The 20,670-nt window shown below is 41.3% G+C and overlaps 1 protein-coding gene across 2 annotated transcripts in view; it reads right to left on the bottom strand.

The window, feature by feature from the left end:
• KIAA1328 (KIAA1328 ortholog) overlaps nt 1-20,670 on the bottom strand; it is a 295,276-nt gene that overhangs the window by 27,374 nt on the left and 247,232 nt on the right. For both annotated transcript variants that reach the window (XM_042452213.1, XM_042452214.1), the window contains one exon: nt 19,678-19,786. In XM_042452213.1, the coding sequence (XP_042308147.1) occupies nt 19,678-19,786 (109 nt within the window). The remainder of the gene's footprint in view (nt 1-19,677; nt 19,787-20,670) is intronic.

Raw genomic sequence — 20,670 nt, forward strand, 5'->3', positions numbered from 1 at the left:
CTATCATTCTTTGTCTCTGATCTCTTTTTCCAAACAGACTGAGCATGCCTTCTGAAGTACACCAGTGAGAGCCCACAGCAGAAGTTCTCTACAAAGATGACAAGAGATGAGTGGTCCTCTTTTAGAGTGGAAATGGACCATGTGAAAAGCAGCTAAAAGGTTCTCTTCCACCAACATTTTTTCTTTCTTTCCTCTGTGTAGCAGTATTTGGCTCCTTCACTTGGGCAAGCTAAAGTTACTTGCCCAATTACTAGGAAGGCACTTTGTGGCTGGGCATTCCCTGTTCTGTTTTCATTCCCTAAACATGTGATACTCACAACTAAAATTAGAGACATCTGTCACTTTTGCACATAATTTCCTGATCAGTCCTCAGAACATCCTTCTAGCAACTTTGGACCAGCTCAGGCAATATTGTGTCCTGGTATGCTGACATGCCCCTATAGTCTGCCAGTGCTAGGGACAGTGATATGCCCTCCAGTGACGTGGCAACATACTGATGATTTCTTAAACATGTTAGAAAAGAAAAGTCAAGAGAACATGATATGATGTTCTTGCCCTGTAACTGGTTAGGGGAGAAGGTGTCAATTCTTCACGGGGTCCTCCCATTCCATAGATTAGGGGATACATCCAACATAGAGATTCCTATTTTAGAGGCGTACCCGCCTCATGGCTCCCAATTTGGGAATCATCTTTGTAGCCATTTATAGTCAGTGGCAGCTGAGAACTATTATGTGGAGGCTCTTGCCCTGAAGCAGAGGCTCAGAGTTAATGATCGTCCTGGAAATTTTGAAGTTTTATAGACTCCATGACTACTGACAAACACAGTATCATATGTGTAGTGTTTCTCTTCCTCAAGTGAGAGAATCTCTAGTCTAATAAACTGCTGTGCTGCTCATAAGTTATGATGCTGCCAAGATGAGATTGACAGATCCAAGAAAGGTCTTCAAAAAAAAGCACTTACTGTACTAAAATGTAAGAGATTGAGATTAGGATGCAGCTCCCACATTCCGCCTCCCGCATGGAAGGGATGGGAAGTTAGTTACAAACACAAAGAAAAAGGAAACTCTTGGCAATGCTAGGTGTATGCAGAACTCATCCTGCTGGAAAATCGCCTGAAAGAGAGTCGGTCTAATGGTGCAAAGGTCATTTCTGACAAGGCATGTTTTTCACACCCTATTGATCCAAGACAGCACATAAGGGGGAAGAAAACATACAGCTGAAATGTGCCCGATTTCTGTCTGCTACGCATTTAATAAAATCTGCAGGGCTCCAAGCTTATTACATTCTTCAAACTTTTACTCATTTCATTCCACTGATTTCATTAAGTTAGATGGCGACATCTTTATTAAAAAAATAATCAAAATTGAAATGTTTCAATAAACCCAATTTTCGTTTTAAGTAGTAAAAGATGATTCGATGCAGACGAAGCAAAAATGAAAGTTAAGAAGTACAATAGCATTAGAGGCTTTGAAAACCTCGTCTTTAAAAAAAAAATCACTTTTACGAAAGCCCCAAAGGAAATAAGGGGCTTTTGGAGGTTGGGGTTTCTATTCATTGACCCTGCAAAGAAAAGGAAGAAATTACACACAAACCTTAACAAGTTATTCTTGCTAACTTTTTTCAGGCAAGCCTACGTTAAATTTTTGCCCAGTTTATGTAGAGAAAGAAGGAAAGGAATTGGGAAACTGCAGAAAAGTAATTCAGCATCAAGCAGAAACAACAGAAAAATACAACACGGGGCTAGCAAAGTGCATGATATTTGTGCAAAGAATAAAATCCGTTCCAAATCCATTGAAGTAACCAGCTTTCAATCTCCTTCCTTTCTGACCTTTGATAAAAATGGATTAACCGAAAAAGCTCATACAATATTTTGTATTAAATTCACAACTACAAAAGGCCATTGTAAAATACATGAGATAAACTTAGTTGAAACTGGGAGCTCCCAGTCCCACTGCAGAGGCTGCAATTAATAGCCATTTCTATTTCAGAATCCGACATACATACAAGCATAGGTCCCAAGCCCCACTTTAGAAACCTCTAGAGTTTAGAATTTTACAAGAACTGTTCCCCTTCCTATCATTTGGGCAAGTGCTTAGGTGAGATTGCAACGTTGTCCAATAAGACTGATACAGTGTGCAATCTACCAATCCTCCCAACTTTTAAAGCTGTATTGTTTGCAGTAAAGCATGAAAGTCAAATTCTGGTGGACCCCACAATAAAAAGATTCTGTCCCAGAGTGAAGGGTTTTAAGTCGTTAGTAAGCATCAAGCAAGTAATGACTTCAGGTATAGAACTGTAGACTCATAGAGCTGGAAGAGACCACAAAGTTCATCCAGACAAACCCCATTCTGCAATGCAAGAAAACACTATCAAGGCATTCCTGACAGATGGCTATCCAGTTTCTGTTCCCATGAAGTTTTGACAGTGAGAAGGTGCAGGAAAAGTGTAGTCCCCCAGGACTATTTTAGGCCCCCGATTTGTAAAAAAAAAAAAAAAAAATGGGGCCGGAGGGGGAGGGAACTTTTAGTAAAAAGAAAATCAAATCAGTAAAATGTTGATGGTATCCTCAGCACTCTTCTCCAGCACCACATTTCAACAGAGTTTATTTTCTTTCTATTGGCTTTTATTACTGACCAACTCTTGCATCCATACATAGTGATGGGGAATGCACTGTCTTAGACTATCCTTACTTTGCTGTTCAGTTTTGTATCTTTGCACTTTTGAATAGTGCCTAGTTTCTTTCATACCTGCCCTTACATTCAGCTTGAATGTAGAAAACCAATGAGAATATAACAAGTGTGCACGCATGTGCCTGTGGAGGAGGAAGGGGAGACTAATCCCTCATCCCTCTGCTAGACTATGAGCCCAAACAGACAGGCCAAAATAAGGCTCCTACGGGCCACTTTGGAGGTATGTTGTTTAAGTGATGCATGCATCCTAAGAGGCCAGAATGCGCGCCAAAGCCACACTCCAGTCCTAAGGACTGGAGCACAGCTTTGGCGCAGCTTCTGGCCTTAAGATGCGTGTGTCATTTAAACAGCATACCTCCAAAGTGACCCGAAGCAGCTTTATTTTGGCCTGTCTGTTCAGGCCCTAAGAAACAAATTGTGGAGGAAAGAATTGTCTCCTTATCTATTCCCAAATTTTCTTTCAGGCTTGGTACCTACACAAGGCAAAGGGCATCATTACCATTGAGACCCTGCTAGATAAGTTTATGACTGTACTACCTGAACGCTCTTCTCTGGATCTGAAACATGTTGTCCAAGGTATATCAGTGTCACATTGACACAGGTGTACTGTGGTGGAGGTGGAGGCCTCAAGAATTCAACCAGATCAAAGTCCTGCCATGCTAAGCACTTTCCAAATAATACAAGATTAGAAAAGCTCAAACTTAAAGCCAATTACTAAGCACAATGATGTTGCCACATCAAGCATGTGTCAGTGCAGGAAGATAAAAATTCAAGTGGCACCACATATTCTTTCATGAAGGGAAGGTAATGAACCATATATCCTCAACTATAAGTTGATCTCATGTATAAGTCGAAGGCAGGTGTTGGAGAGAGATGTGAGAATATGTGAAATGGCAGCAATCCAAGCTTAGTGCTTGACATGAATCCATGCTTTCTGTAATTTCACAGATCCTCACGTCTCTCTCCAAGCTCACATCTCATTCATTTGCTACTTGTGTTATGTATGAGACACGAGGCTGGAAAGAGTCAGCATCTGAGAGGCCAACAAACAGGAGTGTTCCAGCTGCTGCCTTTTAGGTAGAAGCAGGTGGCTGGCAGCAAAATGTTTCAGTTTCTGGAGATTTCCAGATTAGGGATGCTCAACCTGTACTTCCCAGTATTGTCAAATCATTACAATACAAGAAGAACGAACTTATTCACCCTCACAAAAAGGACCCATTTTTGGTACTGCAGTTACTTTCTGGGTCCAATGAAAACAAGGAGTTATCCTAGCAATGGGTCCCATTTCCTTATATGAAATTCCTGTTACATACTTACTCTGTTTCCTGGGATAACTAACAAGTTTTGTCAAATCTCAAGAGATGTGAGAAGCCAATCCAAGGGCTCACTTTCTCTCTGATGTGCCATGGCAGTTCCTCCCAAGTATTCTGACACCCTTCTGCTTTCTAATAATACTTGTGGAACCAAACTCTCCTCCCTCTAGAATCCACTATTGTCATTATTGTGTGCCCTCAAGTAGTTTACAAATTATGGAGAGCCTAAGATGACCCCATTGCAAGGTTTTCTTGGCAAGATTTGTTCAGAGAGGGTTTGCCATTTGCCATCCTCTGAGACTGAGAGAGTGTGACTTGCTGAGGTCACCCAATGGGTTTTCAGGGCATAGTAGGACTTTGCACCCTGGTTTCCCAGAGTCCTAGTCCAAAACGTTAAGCCACAACACCATCATTATCTTCCTCTAAAGCTGAGAGAGTATGACTTCCTCCAGGTCACCCAGTGGGTTTTCATGGCTGAACAGGGGTTCAAGCCCTACCCTCCTAGAGTTCTATTCCTGCATTCAAACCACTACCCACTCTCTACCCATTAGCTCACAGCTTATTTTAGGTGCCTCAGTGACCAGAGCACCCAGATTATTTTTTCAGTTCTTTGACAAAACCTAACAAATTCATCTTAATTATTTTTACCTTTGGCCTGTTGCAGAATCAAACATAATTCACACCTGGTGGAACTGTCATCTGAGAAGCTCCCAAGCCCAATGAAGAACAATGATTCTCTTTCAAGAAGCACTTCTAAAAGGGGTTAAGCCAGCTTTCTAATGTGATTTGCTTTTTATTTTCCTTGGCTTATTCTTCGTTTCAAAACCATAATCAACTTATTGTCACACCACTGAGTGACGGAAACCTTGCCAAACTACTTCAAAAATTGACAAGGTTTCCGTTGCACTCAACAATCCCAGAAGACACAGCCACTCATTTTAATATAAAATCCTATCAGGGTTGCATAGCTGCATATGCACGCACGCACGCACGCACATACACAATGTTTAAAGGACAAGTAGCTGAAAAGAGAGCGCCTCCTATCACCACTACCCACCCTCTTTCCAAACCACACACCAGCAAAGTTTGGAAATAGAGATGATCAAAAAGACTTAAAAGATCCAAAGCTAGATTAATGCAAATATCTGCCTGCAAGCAAGTGTACTATTTGATTAAACTGGCATACATCAAGTACAATTAGAAAGGTTATTTATAACTAAGAAATACATAATTCTGTATTTTAATGAGAGTGACAATTACAGCCGACAGTTGCTAATTAACATTAATCCATTTGCTCTGGGAGTCGGGGCGTTCCTGGCAGGATTTCATCTCCTCCGTAATGGACACAATCCATTGCACATCAGTCAAGCTGGTAATGGCAGCCCTTTGAGTCAAACAAGTTGCCACATTAGATACCAAAGGTCTCTGCGGCAACCTAACCATTCAAGCGTCTTCACTGCCCACATGGACACACTCTGTCATCTTTTTTGCTCCTCTTGATCTTTATTTTTAGACCTTGGTAACGCCTCCCCAATATCTAGTCTTACAAATGGAAAACTAGATATTTGTGTAGGTCAGCTTTGGAGCTGCAAAGTCTCATGATGAGACTTGCTTGCTGTTTTTGTTTTCAAAGTGCCAATGCTCATTTCCCATGCCAGAAGTTCATCTATCGACAACTTCTCATTGCCGCAATGAAGCTTTGCAGCAACATACCACGGCAATGTAGCACACTGTTAAAATGAACTCTTTTGAGACATCTCATCAGGAATGAGCATGCCTTAGCACCAGGCACTGATATTTGCCCAGATGGAAAATATCATGGAATCTAAAGATTGAGCAACATGTTTCCTCCACTTTTCCCCTAGAATTCATATCCCAGCAACTTCCAAGTTTTTAACCTATCCATCGAACTCTGCTCATGCATAGAAGAAAAGAATGATGCTGGCTGATGATGCTCAGTGTACACAGAAAGGTCCCAATGCGCTCAAGTATAAGAATGGATCTGAAAGGTCAATATTTAGTTCTAGTTCTAAATAGCTTCACCATGGGGCCGTATTATCTGAATCACCTATGGTGAAGTGAACAAGGTGCAGCCCTGGCAAGGATGTTTTTGTGGCCTCTGACACCTCCTGGATTACCTTTTTCTGAACCCTCCTCCCCCCAAAAGAAGGTAAGTACCTTTCTTGAAAGTCTTCATCTTCTGAAGAGGATCCACATATAAAATGTACTTTTTAGTGTTTGCCTGTGTGTATTCTCAAAATCAGAGAGGGACATCTGGTCACTTTGGGCATTTTTGACAATGCATATAGCTCTTGGAATGATCAGAAAATCCCCCCCAATCAGCTGCAGTTACCTACCGCAGGTGCTGATCTTATTGAGAGAACTAGAATACCAGCCCATGCCCTTATAACTCATCATATTCCACCCACAGAAACCATCTTAGAATGAGACCGGTCTCCACAAGGCACTAATAGCTCATGTTTAAAATAGCTAAAATATCCACCTACTAACACATGAATGGCACTTGTCTGGAAAACCTCACTGGCTCAAGCTCTGCTCTTAGAGGATCAGGTGGCAGCTGCAGCCACAAACACTTTCTATTGACTGAGAGACATTGGCTGCTCCTCCAACAGGAGTGCAGGGATCTGGCAGATATCATGTATGCCTTGGTAATCCCATGGACTCTGTATGGCTTCAGCTGCTACACAAAGGGGTGCTTCTTCTGAACAGGAGTCAGCTGCATGGAACACCTGGGATTGACTCAATTATTCTGATTACCTTTTCCAGAGATTTCCAGTTTCCAGAGTCTACATAGGATGATGGTTATTGCCTACAAAGCCAGATTTGGGACTTGTTATCTTACAAATGACTGTAGTTCAGGGGCAAAGCACATGATCTATATGTGGAAGGACCCATGTTTAATTTCCAGCGTCTACAGGGCAGGATGAAGACTCTGGAGAACTACTAGTGCTCTCTGAAAACAAAACCAAACTAAGTGGATAAATAGGATAGCTTCCTGTGTTTTTAAATTAGCTTAGCAAAGTTGACCCATGAAAGGACTTGGATTTTAATGGTACACTATTTTTCAGTGAGCTTTGCATGAAATGTCTCAGATTGCTGAGATACCATTCACATCTGGTAATGTAGTCTTGAAAAGGCAAGGGTTTGCTGGTACAATTTAGATTTTGATTATCCTTAGATTAATCTGATCACTTCTCTGGTAGAGAATAATGAGTTCTTCAGTTATATTCAGGAAAATGACTCTTCAAGCTCTGCTGCTAGAATTTGTAAAAAAAAGAAAGCATGGGTTTACTGAGGGGCTGCACACTTTGTGCCGGCCTGTACGTAAGGTGAGGGCTGAGCGTCTGCATGCTCAAAGCCCTTACTGCGCCGCCCAGCCACCATTATGACGCATGCTGGGTGCAGCACCCAAATGGCGCTGCATGGAAGGGGTGTTATGATGCAAAACCGCAGCGCTTATGGCGCCCCTTCTGGAACGCAAAAAGAAGCCCGTTTTGGGGGCTTCTTTTTGCTCCCTCCAAAGGCTGTGGTGTGTGGTTGCTGCGGCCTCCATCCGGGGCACAAAGGGGCGGCACTGAGCCACCCACATGTACAGCCACTGAGTTTACAGATCGTGCCTCAGGTCACATCCATCTTAGTCAAGTCTTCAACCAGTGGTCTATTCTTGCATTACCTGAAGAAGAAACAAGTATGCAGAAGGTCTCAGGTTCAGTGCCTCAGATAGAACTGAGAAAGACTCGTCTCAAACTTTAAAACTTGTCTAAAACTCTACTTACAGGTGGCACTTATTGCCACAAAAAAATCTCTTATATGTTTAAAAAAAATAAGCCAAACTGTTGGAAATGTTCGGTAACTACGGGCTCTTACTATCATATCTGGTGGTCATGTAAGGTGGCAAAAAGATATTGGTTGGAAATATACAAAATACAGTCATCCCTCCATATTTGTGGCTTTGATTATTCACGGATTTCATTAATATGTTCTCTCTAGGACTGTCTAGGTCCTCCAGTGCAACTCTGTGGTCAACTTTAACTAAAAGTTGCACTGAAAGACCATTTGTAGCTACTCCAGTGCCATTCTATGGTCACTGTATGTTGGTCATTGACCAGAGAGTTGCACTGAAGGACCTAGAGATTCCTAGAGAGGTGTCCTCTCAGGTAAAAACAGTGTTTTTGAGGTTTTTCCATATTCATGGGTGTCTTGTTTCCCTAACCCTAGCGAATATGGAGGGACAACTGTAGTAACAACAGATTTAAAAATACAGATATCTTTCTCCTCAGGGATCTTTTTGTTGGGAATGATTAATGACAATGTAGAAAAGCAATATGGGAAATTATTATTTTATATGTTTACATGTGTGAGGATTGCTTACACTAAGCTTTGGAAAGGAAATCAAATCCCGTCCGTCGATGAATGGCTGTTTAAAGTATATGAAATGGCGGAAATGGACAGAATTATCAGCTGGATGAAAGACAAAACAGAGGACCAGACAAAACGAGATTGGGACTTATTCTATGGATATCTAAGGGAAAGATGGAAAAATGTTATAACTGAATGATGAATATGACTGTTTGTATTTAATTTGTAAGTTATATGCAATATCAGGTAAAGGCTAGAAATAAGAAATGGAGCAAAAAGTATTAGAGAAATAAGACAGAAAATTATATAAATTCTTTAAGAGAAACAAGAGTTGTAAAATAGACAATATAAAAATTTGCTCAGAGAGTTAAGTATCTAGGTTAGGCGAAAATTGTAAGAAAAGATAATTTAAAAGATATGTTCATTAAAAAGAACCAAATAATGTAAAGGACACATTAACAAAAATAATATTTCAAGATAAAACAAATAAGAAAACAAGACAAAACAATAAGTATCCAAGTAGTAGGAAGGATAGCATATGTTATATGTTAGTTTTAGATTATAAAGAAGTAAAAGAGCTACTGAATCCGGTAATGTCGGGATTTGTTTATAGTAATGTGAGCATATGTGAGTATAGGGGCCGATTTAGGTTTTGGATTGTTTGTGTTTGTGTGCTTATGTTTTTCAATGTTGGTTGTGTGTTGGAACTTTATAAAAAATAAATAAAATAAATAAAATAAACTTGTCTAAAACTCTAGACTCTGACGGCAGCCATCCTAGGGACTCCTCAGCTAGACCAGTCAATGGTTTGATGCTGTACAACGCAGCTTCCAATGAGGTCCTCTATTAAGTTCTATTCACAGAATCAAAGTTGGAAGAGATCCCAAGGACCAGCCAGTCCATCCTCATTCTTCCATGCAGGAATACACAATCAAAGAGCTCCTGACAGATGGCCATCCAGCTTCTGTTACACAATCCCCAAAGAAGGAGACTCCACCGCACCAGCAGCCTATTCCACTGTCAAACAACTCTTAATGTGAGAAAGTTCTTCCTCAAGTTTAGGTGCAATCTCTTTTTCTATAATTTGAATTCATTGCTCCATGTCCTACTCTCTGGAGCAGCAGAAAATAAGCTCGCACCATCCTCAAAAGGACATCCCTTCAAATATTTAACATGGCTATTCTGTCACCTTCTCTTCTCCAGGCTAAACATGCCCAGCTCCCCAAGCTGCTCCTAATAGCTTCCAGAACTTTCACCATTTTGGTCATCCTCCTCTGGACACATTCCATCTTATCCATATCCTTCTTAACTTCTGATGCCCAGAACTGGACATTGTATTCCCAGTAAGGTACAAACAAAGCAGAATACAGCCAACCTTCCCTGTCCACAGATTCTTTATCCATAGATTAAACCATCCATTGAAAATATTTGCGGGGGGGGGGGGATACATTCCAAAAAGCTAACCTTGTTTTTGCCATTTTACCATGTCATTTTATGTAATGGAACTTGAGCATCCACAGATTTTCTGTGGAACCAGACCCCACCAGATATCAAGGGCCCACTGTAGATTGGCACTATTATTTTCCTTGAGCTAAACAATATATTCCTATTGAGCCAATCGCATTGGCTTTTGAGTTGCTGTTGACTCATGTTCAACTTGTGGTCCATTAAGACTCCTAGATCCCTTTCACATGTACTGTTGTCAAGCCATGTATCACACATCCTATAGCTGATCCTTTCATTTTTTTCTGCCTAAGCCTAGAACCTTACATTTCTCCCTGTTGAAATTAATTTTGTTAGTTCTGGCCCAGCTTTCTAATCTGTCAAGGGCATTTTGTATTCTGATCCTGTCCTCTAGGCTATTAGTGGCCCTTCCTAATTTAGTATGATCTGCAAATTTGATAAGCATGCCCTCAATTCCTTCATCCAAGGAAGATGTTGAATAGCACTGGGTCCAGGACAGGACCCTCTGGCACCACATTGGTCCACTTCTCCTCAGGATGAAGAGGACCCATTGTTGAGCACCTTTTGGACTTGGTCGGTTATTCCCAAGGATAAAAACTATGTCCTTAGTTCCATCTTTCCATGAAACACCATTGACTTGCAAAGTAAAGAGGGCTTTGCTGAGTGGTCAGATAGCTGGTCCGATATTTGTTCCAGCTTGTTTTTGCTTTGTTTTTAATTGCTCACTGGATCTATATCTCATATTGGATTTTCTGATTTTATATATTTATTTGGCATGTTTTATGTGGAATTGTTAATTGCTTTGGGCTATTTGGGGGGAAAACTCAGTACATAACTATGGTAAATAAATAATGAGACATTTTTACAGTTAGATGGAGAATACAAAAGAGCAAAAATTCAAAGAAAAAAGCAGAATAAAAATCAAATATTTAAGATGAACTTGGGGAAAGAAAAGGAGGTAATTACTGAAAATAGGACAAACAAGAAGGAATTTAGGATGTGGAGAAAGATTTGAGGTAAACTTCCAAAGGTTGTCCTTAATGTTAGAGAGTTTCAATAGCAGAGGAACAAGCTGTTTTTCAGAATCTTCTGCCTTGGAGACAAGGGACCAAAACACACTACAGAAATAATGTAGTTTGACACCGCTTTAACTGCCCTGGTTAAAGCAGTATCAAACTGGATTATTTCTACAGTGTGAATTGGAACAAGAAGAGACAATGCTGAAGCAGGGCTTTCCAGACTATCCCTGCCTTCGTCTCTCCAAGAAACCCTTTTCTATACCAATATGGGTTTTGTTTGCATTGCAAAAATAATCTGTGAATGTTGAAGTCCCATTAAATGCAGTGACATAGTAAAATGGTGTCTGTTATATAAAATGGCAAAATCAAGGTGTACTTTTTGAAATTAATTAATTAATTAATTTTTAATATTTTCAAGCTGTGGATGGTTGAATCCCTGGGTAAAAAAAACACAACCATGGATACAGCAGGTTGACTGTAACTTTGTTGAGCAAAAGAGCTATCAAAAAGTTACTGACAATGAATAATTCCTTCCTGAAATGGGATCCAGCACAAATGAAGATGTGGAAAGGGATGGAGTTGTGCCTGCTTGAGTTTAAAACATACACACATATGACCATCCCATTATGCACATTTACAAAGCATCGTAAATTCCGTATTTATTTTGCAAGCACGAGATAAATGGCTTATTTCTGCATATAGAAGTTGCCGACTAAAATCAGGATAAGCGGTATTAATGTCCTATGGTCAGTATTATTGAACCTCCAAAGCAATAAACTACGAGTCGATAAATATTACATTTGCAACATAGTTAACATTCTCCTACTGTCTCTGGCACTTATTACACATTGTAACCGCAAGTCTACAATACATTATTCATATTTGGGGTGTCACTGAATGATGGATTGCTGTAAGAGAGGCTGTCCTTTAAATAAATCAACAAATAAAAATGCAAATGTTAACATTTTCAGCCACAACTTTTCCCCATCCTGAATGGGGGGAATGAAAATTTCACATTATATCGACAGCAAGCAGAGAGAACAATTAACAACCTACACACTGAATAAGAGAGATTAATTTGCCAATGTCTGCTTTTATCACTTGCATATGGAACTATATTGGACTTTTCACAATGTTAGTTCTCCTCCGGGAAAAAGGCAAGGCAGAGGGTGCAAAAGAACTTATCTGTTCCCATATCCAGAGCCTCATTCACCCTTCTTAAAATGTCTAGAAATCAGAACCCCACTTCCCCTTTAATATTAATGTTTACTCTGAGAAAAGCATTTTTAATACATATAAAAGAAGTCTCAATTTTAAAAAGATGTCTGCAGAAGCAATTGTTTAGCACAGGGTACCCTTTTTAAAAAGAAGAAACATGTTTAGTTAACTGAGACCCCAGATTCTCCAAAGCAGTTGCAGTTCTAGGCAGAGTTAATTCATATTTTTATTTACTACAAAGCGTTTAGTTCAAAGGATCCAGTGAGATAATACGGCACTGTGGACTATTCAATATACAGCTCTGGGCATTGCATATTACATCAAATATTAATTTGTTTAAAAGTCCCCAAATGCACATCTACCTGATCAGAGATGTGCTGGGCAAATCACACTATTCCTCCTAACAGCCCCAAAACACAAATTTGCAGAGTGTAATTTGTTTTTCCACGAACTCCAAAGGATGCTGCTGTTGTGACTTTCTCAATGAGAGCATGCCTGAGTTATTACTTAATATGCACACTACAGGAATTGCAGTGGCTATTCATTCCAGAGTATACCACATTATCTACAGAAATAGATATATATAAAGGTTAATAATAATAATAATAATAATAATAATAATAATAATAATAAACTTTTGGCTGGGAGAAAAAGATGAATTACAGGAGTAATTCTGTCAGCGTCACCGAACATTGGCATGTGATGGTGAAAGAAGAAATGAAAGGCACATTTCATTTCAAAAATCAGAGGGGAAAATAAGCAGCATTGACCTTTATTTTTTGGCAGTCCCATTCCCATCCACTTAAAGATCATTTAACACTCTGAGATCCTGAAGTGGACCATACAAGATACTGGCAGTCTGGTTTCTGAACCCCTGAAGAATGAGCATGTGATTTCCCAAACTGAAACCCACCCTCCTAGTGAAATCACAGCATAGAAACACCTTTCCAGGGGCTTGGCTGGCTCAGCCTTTGAGAGCAGAGGTCTCTTTCACCTGACGCTATTGCTGTTGGGCCTCCATTTCCATGAATCCTTTATCCATGGATTCAACAATCCACAGGCTTGAAAATATTCCAAAAAGACATAAATTCCAAAAAGCAAACCTTGATTTTGCTATTTTATATAAGTGGCACCATTTTACTGTGCCATTGTATATGGACATGGGCATCCACAGATTTTGGGATCCAGGGGGGGGGGAGGAACCAAACCCCCAGCAAATATCAAGCACCCACTATATAGGGCTTTTATTCCACTTTAACTACCATGGCTACATCCTATAGAATCCTGGGCTTCATTGTTTGGTAAAACACTAGAGTTCTCTGGCAGTGATTTCTGATTGCCCCTACCAAACTACTAATCCCAGGTTTCCATAGTAGTAGAAGAGAGAACTAAGGTAGATCCTTGGGCTTCTGGTTTCTGCCCTGCATGAAATTTACCCCACACCCTTCTTCTCTTTCCCACATCATCCTAAGGAAAGATGAAACTGGAAAGAAACTGGGAGTGAGGAGAGATTATATTTGGATAAAGAAGCTTGCAGGAAGAGATGGAGATTTAACATGATCACACATCTCACCTCCTCATTTCTCCTTCACCAAACCAAGCACCACTAATGAGCCTTAACTGAGAAAAGGCTATCAATGAATAGCATGTGCCATGAACATGTACAAATAACTCTTCCCTATTCATGAAGCAAGCAATCCACCTAAAATGATAAATGGGGAGTCGAGCATGGAGCACAGGCATCCCTGTGGGTGGGAAATAGCCACTGACCACCATTATCTACTCCTGCTTCCCACTGCCCCATCCCTCCAGGTTTCTACTTGATTCTCATGAAATCAGGAACGGCCAAAGTATATACAGACTACGCAGCTGTTTTTGTAGCTGTTGATCCCTCAGGATCAGTGATTTCCAAATTCTAGTCCTCTGGGTGTTTTGGACTTGGAAGCCCCAGAAACCCTAGCCAGTTTGGCCAACAGTCAGGAATTCTGGGAGCTGAAGTCCAAATCATCTGGAGTACCAAAGTTTGGGAACCACAGCTCTGGATTCTACAATTATCCTTTTTAATTGCCTGCTAGAAAAGCCTTTCTCTGCTGGTTTAACATGAAATTAGCCACATTTAAAAAGTACAAGTGGACTTTTTCCCCTTTGTTTCTTGGCTGTCTGTTCACTCTCAAGAGGGTCCCACCAGTAGCAAAATGGCCCTTAGATCTGCCGCTGGTCCAGAGGGAGATCATGGGATTGTAGAGTTGGAAGAAACCCCAGAGGCCATCAAATCCAACTCTCTGCTCAGTGAAGGAACTCCAACTAGAGCATCCACAGCAAGAGGTAGCTGTCCAGACACTTTTTGAAGACACCCCGAGAAAGGGACCCCATAAAGTCTCTTGGGGGAATTGGTTCCATTGCTAATACTCCCAGAAGAGAGATGAGAGATCAGGCCTTGGACACCCTAGATTGCTGTAGTACAAGTACAAAATGCTTCGCTTGCCTCCTTATTTTTAGGGAGCCAGGCTATATTGAAAAATTTCCTTGATTTCCTCTCTCCTTTCCTCCCAAGAGACCTCCATCACCACAGAAACTAAGGCACTATTATTGTTCCTGTTGTTTTTGCCACTGATCCTAGATAATGCTGTGCATGGAATCTGCCTTGACTCTCCTTGCAAGAAGTTTAAATAGCCAGCAGTAATTAAACATATTGCAAACTCAATTGGTTTTCTACCTCCCCCCCTCCCTTTCTCTGTCCCCGCACCCCTCCCATTAAGACTTAGGTTTTGTTCAGCAAGTTTCTTGCCCAAGCAAAGCAGACCATTAGGGTTAAACCGTTAACTGTGGATTATAACAAACATGCTGACAGATCTTTAACTTTAGTGGCACACCAGCAGCTATAATTCTCCATATTGATTAATTTAGTTAGTTAAACCTGCAATCTAAGCTTATAACCCATTCAGTGATAAATTGAGACTGACCTGCTGCCCAAGCAGGTTTCCTTGATGAAGAATAGGATCGGGTTTAGGTCTCCCACAGAAATACTTGTCCATTTACCATTTTCAATTAGAGAAGCCCATGAGTAAGGGAAAGCAAAACATGGCTCTTTAACCTGGTCAATTATACTAACACACTGCACTAGAGGGGATGGGAAGGAAGAGAAGAAGAAAAGAACACACTTAAAGGGAAGGGAGAAAGGAAGTACAGTTGCAGAGGGAATTTTAATATTTTTTTTTTGAAAAATTGAAGATCAGATGCAAAGGAGTCTGAAACTGACTTAAATACAAGACAGCAGTTGGACTAAGACAAATAACACAGCAGCCTGTTGGGTTGTTAGCAGAAGAAAGGTTCACCATGCCCCCCCAAGAAAGTAGGAAGGCTCCTAAAGACCCATGAGAGCTCAATATTTTCATACGTTCCCTTCACTGACAAGCTATGGTGCCAAGAAAAGGGCAGCTACCTCTCTTAGCACCAGCAGCCAGAAAAGTCAGAGTTCTCCTTTGCCATTCCAAATCTGGACACAGAGGTCCAAAGAGAGGAAGAGACTTTGCTATCCACTGACAATCTCGGAATCACAGAATTGGAAGGGACCTCAAGGGTCATGAAGTCCAACCCCTGCCAAGCAAAGAAGGACTGGAGCACAGGGAGGAAATATTTGGGTATAGAGATTACTGGAACATAAGAATCTGCCTTATACTGTGTCAGACCATTGACCAAGCTGGCCAAATACTGTCAACTCTGACAGGTAGCCAAGAGCAGCTCCATCTAGGTGCTGGTAATGACATTCGAAGTCCTAAATGGCTTGGGACCATCCTTTTTTCCTACTGTCTTCCACTTTATCAAGCCTTACCATCTTTTCCAGGGAGTCATGTTTTCTCATGGTACAGTGGTACCCCGGGATACGAATTACCCAGCTTACGAATTTTTCGGGATACGAAAAAATCCCATAGGGATTTATTGTTTCGGCTTACGAAGGTTTTTTCGGGTTACGAAAAAACCTCGGCGCTATTTTCAATGGAGCCGCGGCGGAGCCGCGGCTTTTTTTCCATTAGCGCCTATGGCAATTCAGGTTACGAAGGTTTTTCGGGTTACGAAATTAGCCGCGGAACGAATTAATTTCGTAACCCGAGGTACCACTGTATACCCAAAGTACAATAGCCTCAGTTTAGACATTTTGACTTTAGTGAGAGCTGAATACTTGAAGGATTGCCTCTCCCTATATATGCCAGTGTGGTGTAGTGGTCTGAGTGCTGGACTATGACTCTGAAGACCAGGGTTCTTTTCCCTGCTTGCCATGAAAACCAATAGGTGACTTTGGGCAAGTCACATACTCACAGCCTCAGGGAAGGCAATGGCAAACCTCCACTGAACAAATCTTGCACAGAAAACCCCATTATTATTATTACTATTATTATTACTATTATTATTATTATTATTATTATTATTATTATTATTATTATTATGCTATATTTGTATAGCGCTGTAGATTTGCCTTAGGGTTGCCATAAGTAGGTGATGGTGGTGAGGACAAATTGAGTGCATAATGTGCATTAAAAAAGAAGTCTGTTAACTTGAACTACTTTCTCTCAACTTTAGAAACAGCTACCCACCCATGTACAGACACAGTGTATAAAAGTGCTGGGGTGGTGTGGGGTGAGATAACTCTGGAAAAAGGTCCCTTCAGTCATGTATTTGTTGTTACCCATGTAGAAATCTGAGTTTTTGCATATGTGACAACAGAGCTTGTATAGTCATACTGCTAAACCTGAGTTTCAGATAATCTATGGTTAATATTTAGCTTATCTGTGCCATAATATGAACAAAATCTATGTATGACTGTAAAAATTTGATAGTGAAAAAAGCAGATGGGAGAAAGAAAATTTGAAATGTAGAGCTGAAAGAGAGTTCTACAAATACCATGGACCGCCAAAACAGGCAACTAAATGGGCCCTAGAGCAAATCAAGCCCGAACTCTCACTAAAAGTCAAAATGGCTACACTAAAGCTGCCATATTCCAAGATTTGCAAGAAAAGACAATATTGCTGGAGAAAGCTGAGGGCAATAGAAAAAAAGGAAGATTGTATTACAGGTGGATAGACACAGGCGGGATACAAACTGCCGCTTTGCGGCGGTCTGCCACCGCCGCCGGTTAGTCCGCGGGGGAGCCGGAGCCTCCACACGGCGCGGCTCCCGTGCAGACCGAAAAAGAAGCTCCAAAGTGGAGCTTCTTTTAGAGTCGCGTTTGCGACGTAGCGAGGCGCCAGGGGCGCACTCGCTACGTCACAAAGGACGCGACGCGTACGGACGCTCAGCATCCGATACGCAAAGATGGCGCTGGCCATGTAGAAGGGCTGGCGCCATCTTGTATGGACGGAGTCCGTATTAGGCCCAGGGGCGTCTAGAAGAGACGCCCCCTTTTTAAAATGGGACGTCCTCCGGACGTCCCAAATGCCAGTTTGTAACCGGCCACAGTAAGGGAAGCCACTGTCAGGAAATGACATTGGTGTGGCCACTAGGGGGAGCTGTTGTGCAGATAATTTGGAGCTCCAGTGGCAGCTAAAGTGTCAGCATTCAAACAGGGCATCATCGGAATGTTGATGCAACTGTCAACTGTCAGTTCTCAACTGTCACTGAGAGGACAGAGAGACAGTTGGTGACTGAGAGTGGGCTGTGTCTGTTACTGAGAGGCAGTGAGATGGTTGTGTGTTAATGTGGCTGCCTCAGAGGTTGTGTTATTATTGTTGGTTGGTGTAAATATTGTGTATTAGAGACGGATGTCCAATACACTGTGTGTATCTATATTGTAAATACTGCAAAGGAAGATTAAAGCCCTCATTTAGAGTGAAGACTTGTAAGAGTCATTATTAGTTGAAGACATCTTCACAGATTCCTTCTTCTTGGCGTCCTGTCGACATGGCTGAACTCTGCAGGTGGTCGTGGTGGACACTGTGCGTCATTTCCATAGGTCCCAACAAGGGTTATGGGCACAGCACACAGGCCACAACAGCCACAACTGCCATAAGTTGGCCAAGACCTAAGCAAGGCCACTGATAACTCAGATTCTTGGAGATTTCTCACTCACACAGTTGCCTTGAGTTGAGTTATCGTATATAACAAGAAAGGTTAGCATTTGTTGTTCCTGCTATATTTCCTATTCCTATGTGGGATGTGAAAGTTGGACAACAAAGAAAGCTGACAGAAAAAAATAACACACAAATTATTTGATCTGATCTGATCTAACCTAATCATGCCTCACAGGAAATCAAGCCTGGACTCTCACTAAAGGCAAAATGTCTAAACTGAGGCTATTGTACTTTGGGTATACCATGAGAAAACATGACTCCCTGGAAAAGATGATAATGCTTGGTAAAGTGGAGGACAGTAGGAAAAGAGGAGGATCACACTACAGGAAGATTAATTTAATCAAAAAATTCAAAGGTTTGAGTTTGCAAGACCTAAACAAGGCAGTGGATGACCAGGGATCTTGGAGGGCTCTCATTCATAGTGTTGCTGTAAATCAAAGTTCAGAAAATAGATGATAAAGTTGAAGGGACATGAAAAAGAGGAAGGCCACTTTAAAAGTGGATAGGTTCAAATAAGCTACCAGTTTAAATTTGGAAGACCTGAGCAGGGCTGTTAGGAACAGGACCTCTTGGAAGGTTTTCATTCAGAGGGTCACCATGACTTGAAACCAACTTGACAGCACTTAAGAGCACCCACAGTTAGCATCCAAGCAGACATAATGCTATGGGATGATTAGTAAGGGAAAGACATTTGTGCCCAAGGACAGGAAGGCAGAGCTGAGATTCTCAAGATCATCTTCAAATATGCTAAGAGCTAGCATTGCATTTCCACCACTTCCAAACTGGTCCCCACTCCAAACTGCAAGTGTCCAGACTTTCTGCCTTCAACATCTGCCCCTCCCTGCAAATTTTAAGCCATCCAAAGCTATGCTTTGTTTTCAAACAGTGTTGGGATTTTCATATAATAAATTCTCAGCACTGGGAAGATCAAAGTAAAGGCAATTGCTGTTATTAACCTTATTAGCCTTGAAGAAAAACAACACTGTTTTATTTTTTGGTTCTTCATAACGAACAGTGTTGCCATTTAAGGTTTCTCAAGGTGACTTATCAGAACTGCTGACTTAATGTGATTTTCTTACTTGCCATTAAACAGCAAACCAACATTTGTCGAAACTGGCTTAAAAGGAAAACACTGAGATAAAATGTGGCACAGTTTGGTAGGACTAAGGGCAACAACACTTGGAGGATTTAAAACTTGAGGCAGGCTCTGGAGGGAGAGAAAAGGTCCCACCGCCACAAATACTATCTCCCCAAATTATTTACAAATGTATTAAACATGTCAGGACTTACAACTACTTTTTAAAAAATTAAAGTATTAGAACTTGGCATATTCCTTCCTTCCTTATTCTAACAAGCAATTTAAGGCTTACTATAAATGTCACAGGATATGGCAGTTCTAAGTTTATATTATCCAGCTTGAGAAAAAACATGAAATATCAGAGAAACTCAGCCACTTCCCTGCGTACATGGGTGAAATTTGACAGTTGCGTCTGTGGAATCTTAAACCAGAGATTACCCGTCATCTTACCGCAAGGTGTCATGCTGGATTGGGGAAGTGGCTGCAGTTACAAGCTCTTTCCTGCTGCCTGTCAGTCCGGGGGATGTAGCTGCATCCTTCCGGAAGCCCGAAGCCATCCCTGCGGAAAGAGAAAAAAGGCAATCAAGATGGGGATTAGGGGCAGAAAAAATTGGACAGGCTTTCTAGCCTTGTCTTGCATTATTTGAGAGCACAATGCCCAAATGCTCAGGCTGCTCTTTGGGGAACTTTATATATGGAGAATCAGCAGCCGGAGGAGTCGTTACTGTTGACAGGTAGGGAGCAGAATATATATTTTCAGGGCCGCCCGGAGTCATAACAGCATAATACACCAGTCACAGCAGACTCTGTGTCACCACTGTGCAAGTGACAGGTTACCATGCCCTAGTGACTACTAGGCCAATCCCCTGCAAACTTCAGCCCTGGACAGCCAGTGTACTCTGGAAACCAGTAGGGAACTCTCAGCACTATTTCAAGTGCTCGTGATAATCTGCAGCCAGCAAAGTACACAAAGAACACGATCTACATTCTATTTTAATCCTGCTGGTTGAAGGCATTTATTTTGCAACACCACAGCTTCACATTAGCTACACTTTCATGATTTAAAAAAAAATTCTGAAAGAAGTCTGCCCAAAAAAAGGGGGGGGGGGGGGAAGGAGGGAGACCAAAGGATCTGGAGGCTGCTTTCTGTGATGAGACTATAGACATGAGCGGAGGTAATTAAGAACTCTTCAAAAGTATGTACATGAAATCTAAAAATGGTAATATGGGAAGGTTTAAAGATCTATTTTCCATAGAAGAGAGTCTGAAAGCAACATGATTTCTCTGGAATAACAGCTTGTGGAGAACCAGTATGACATAATGGTTTGAGTGCTGGCCTTGGACACTGGAAGACCAGGGTTCAGGTTCCCACTCAAGTCATGGAAACCCACCAAGGTGACCTTAAGAACATCACTCTCTCTCAGCCTTAGAGGAAGGCAATGG

This window comes from Sceloporus undulatus, chromosome 2, assembly GCF_019175285.1.
Source record: "Sceloporus undulatus isolate JIND9_A2432 ecotype Alabama chromosome 2, SceUnd_v1.1, whole genome shotgun sequence".
Taxonomy (NCBI): Eukaryota; Metazoa; Chordata; class Lepidosauria; order Squamata; family Phrynosomatidae; genus Sceloporus; species Sceloporus undulatus.